General features: G+C 33.3%; 1 protein-coding gene across 1 annotated transcript in view; it reads left to right on the forward strand.

Annotated features, from left to right (window-relative positions):
• The window catches only part of INTS2 (integrator complex subunit 2), a gene marked incomplete at its 5' end in the record, with an annotated part of 61669 nt that overhangs the window by 51174 nt on the left and 8006 nt on the right, over positions 1-2489 (forward strand). The window contains 2 exons of the mRNA XM_017870815.1: positions 669-794; positions 1181-1271. Coding sequence (XP_017726304.1) covers positions 669-794; positions 1181-1271 — 217 coding nt within the window. The remainder of the gene's footprint in view (positions 1-668; positions 795-1180; positions 1272-2489) is intronic.

Genomic DNA, 2489 nt, shown 5'->3' on the forward strand with positions numbered 1-2489 from the left:
TAATCTTTTCAAAGTAAAAGCTTTCTTTAAGTGTCTGATGATCCTCGTTTATACAGTCATTTAAGAGGGGAAGTCCTCTGGTGGATTCCTGGGCTTCACTGTAAGATCAAACACCTTCCGTATTGGCATAACCCTTAGTAATCATGATATGCAGTCATTTTAGTAATCACTTTTATAATCTATTAATGTCTAATCTCAAAGTGGCATCTCACTTGGAGACTTTATGAGGATCAATCCAGAATAATGACTTATATTTATGGAGCTAGATACAGAATGTTTTGGCAAGTCTTATTTCATTTACAAGTATTATATCATTTCTATTTTACAGATGAGTAAACAGTTTAGAGAGCCTCAGTGACTTACACAGAGTCATATAGCAAGTATGGTATAACTAAGGTTTTAACTTAGGTTTTAATTTTATATGCCATGATTATTCCATTACAGCTGTGAACGTTTTTGAGACTACTTTGTGTTTACTGTTTTATCCCTTTTTTTTAAAGAGATGTTATAATAGGTTAGATGTCTGTAGCTTAAATTTTTTCAAAGTTCATTCATACCTATTTTCTAATTATTTACTGAATATAACTTTCTAAGATAGAAAGGACCGGATGGCTACAGATTTTAATTATATAAAAACTGTTTTGAACATGTGATTATTTTCTCATCAGGCTATGGGTAATGACGGTTAATGCACTTCAACCTTCAATAAAGTTTGTACGACAACAAAAGTATACTCAGAATGACCTGATGATAGATCCTCTCATTGTCCTAAGGTGTGATCAGAGGGTTCACAGGTACATGTTATTTGAGTTTCATTATAGAGCTGTACTTTAGAGAGTCAAAAGAAATTGATGAAATTCAGTTTAAACTTATATTTTAATTGTGCTTGCAGATAAGTAGACAGTGTGACCTGTACAGTTTTTTGTCTTACTTTTTAGTTGTGTTTATTCATGAAATGTATATACATTTTAATATTTAATATGTGATTAATAAGACCTAGCTTTAGAAAAATGTCATTCTTGGTTTTGGTGCCATCAGTAGTGGTTTTATCTCTCTCACAATTTAGACCAGTAAAGAATAACACTGTTTCTGCTCTCACGTTAAAAAGGTTTTTAAAAAACTGGTTACTTGTGAACCATTACCTGCATTAAAACTGTGACCTTTTTGGCATGCCCAATAGTGATGTTAGCTTCATCGATTCCACATTTGGCTCTAAATCCTTACCAGTTGCTAAACTTAAGCATTGCTTTGAAGTGGCTTCTTCTCAAAAGGTAGAATTTAGTTAACTCCTATCATTAATCTTTGAATCACAGTTGTTATGATAAGTACTATCAAAAGTGTATAAGTTGAGGGGCTTGCCTTTAAAGTGATTATCATCTGCATGGGACGTAAGACAGATACGTGATAAGTTACATAATATTGTCATGTGGATGAATGGCGTAGTAAATGAATGTTCTTAAAAGTTCAGGAAAGATGCAGAGGAGATGGGGCATGGGTAAAGTTTTATAGAATGGAGTTAGGGCTGGTTCGAGTGCAGTGGTATTTACAACTGATTGATTATAACCAGGTACAGATTTCTTTGTTCCCTCTCCACTCCCACTGCTTTATTTAAACTTAAAAAAAGAAGAGTGGACATGGGGTTTAGGTGAATATTTGTTCATCTAATAGTATAAAGATGGGGGTTAGGAAGTCAAGGAAGGTACTTTGAGAAAAAGAATAGTATGAGCAGAAGTTTAGAAGCAAGAATGAGAAAGGCGTGAAGAGGGTTATTTTTGAGAAAAGCACATTTTATAGTTGGAAAGTTAAATTGGGGTCAGGCTATTGAGAGCCTTGAATATTAGGGTAATGTGGTTTGGGTTATAGCTTAGGAAAAGATGCTTTGTGCTAGATGGATTAGAGGGAAGAGAAACTAATAAGGAAGACTAAATAGGATACACTTGATATTTAAACTTGTCTGTCATCAACCAAGGGATGGCATTCTCTAAGTGACAAAATCTGCAAAATTAGCTAAATATGATATAGTAAGGTTAAGGTCTCATTGGAAATAGGAATCAGAAGAACAAACTGTATGTGTAAATGACGTTAAGTATCTAATAAAAGGAAAACTACAATAAATAACACTTCTAGAAAAGAGCTGTTTCTCAAATAAATGATTTATCATTGTTAAAAATCCACTGAAGTAGTTGAGCTTGCACCTGAATCACCTCAGGTGATTTAGTTTTTAAGGAAGTTGTTAAATTCTGCTATCAAATTGTATCTAATGTTTTGTAGCTTGGATTTTCACTTAACAACTTGTGAGTCTTTTTTCATGTTAATATTCTTTTTTCAAATTTATTTTTATTTTTTGAGTTGGGGGTCTTGCTTTGTTGTCCAGGCTGGTCTTGAGCTCCTGGGCTTAAGCCTCAGCCTCCTGAGTAGCTGGGATTACAGTTGTGTGCCACCATGCCTAGTTTAGATTCTTTTTTTTTTTTTTTTTTTTTTTTTTTTTT

The sequence above is a fragment of the Rhinopithecus bieti genome, unplaced genomic scaffold, assembly GCF_001698545.2.
Source record: "Rhinopithecus bieti isolate Rb0 unplaced genomic scaffold, ASM169854v2 scaffold_5497, whole genome shotgun sequence".
NCBI classification, from domain to species: Eukaryota; Metazoa; Chordata; class Mammalia; order Primates; family Cercopithecidae; genus Rhinopithecus; species Rhinopithecus bieti.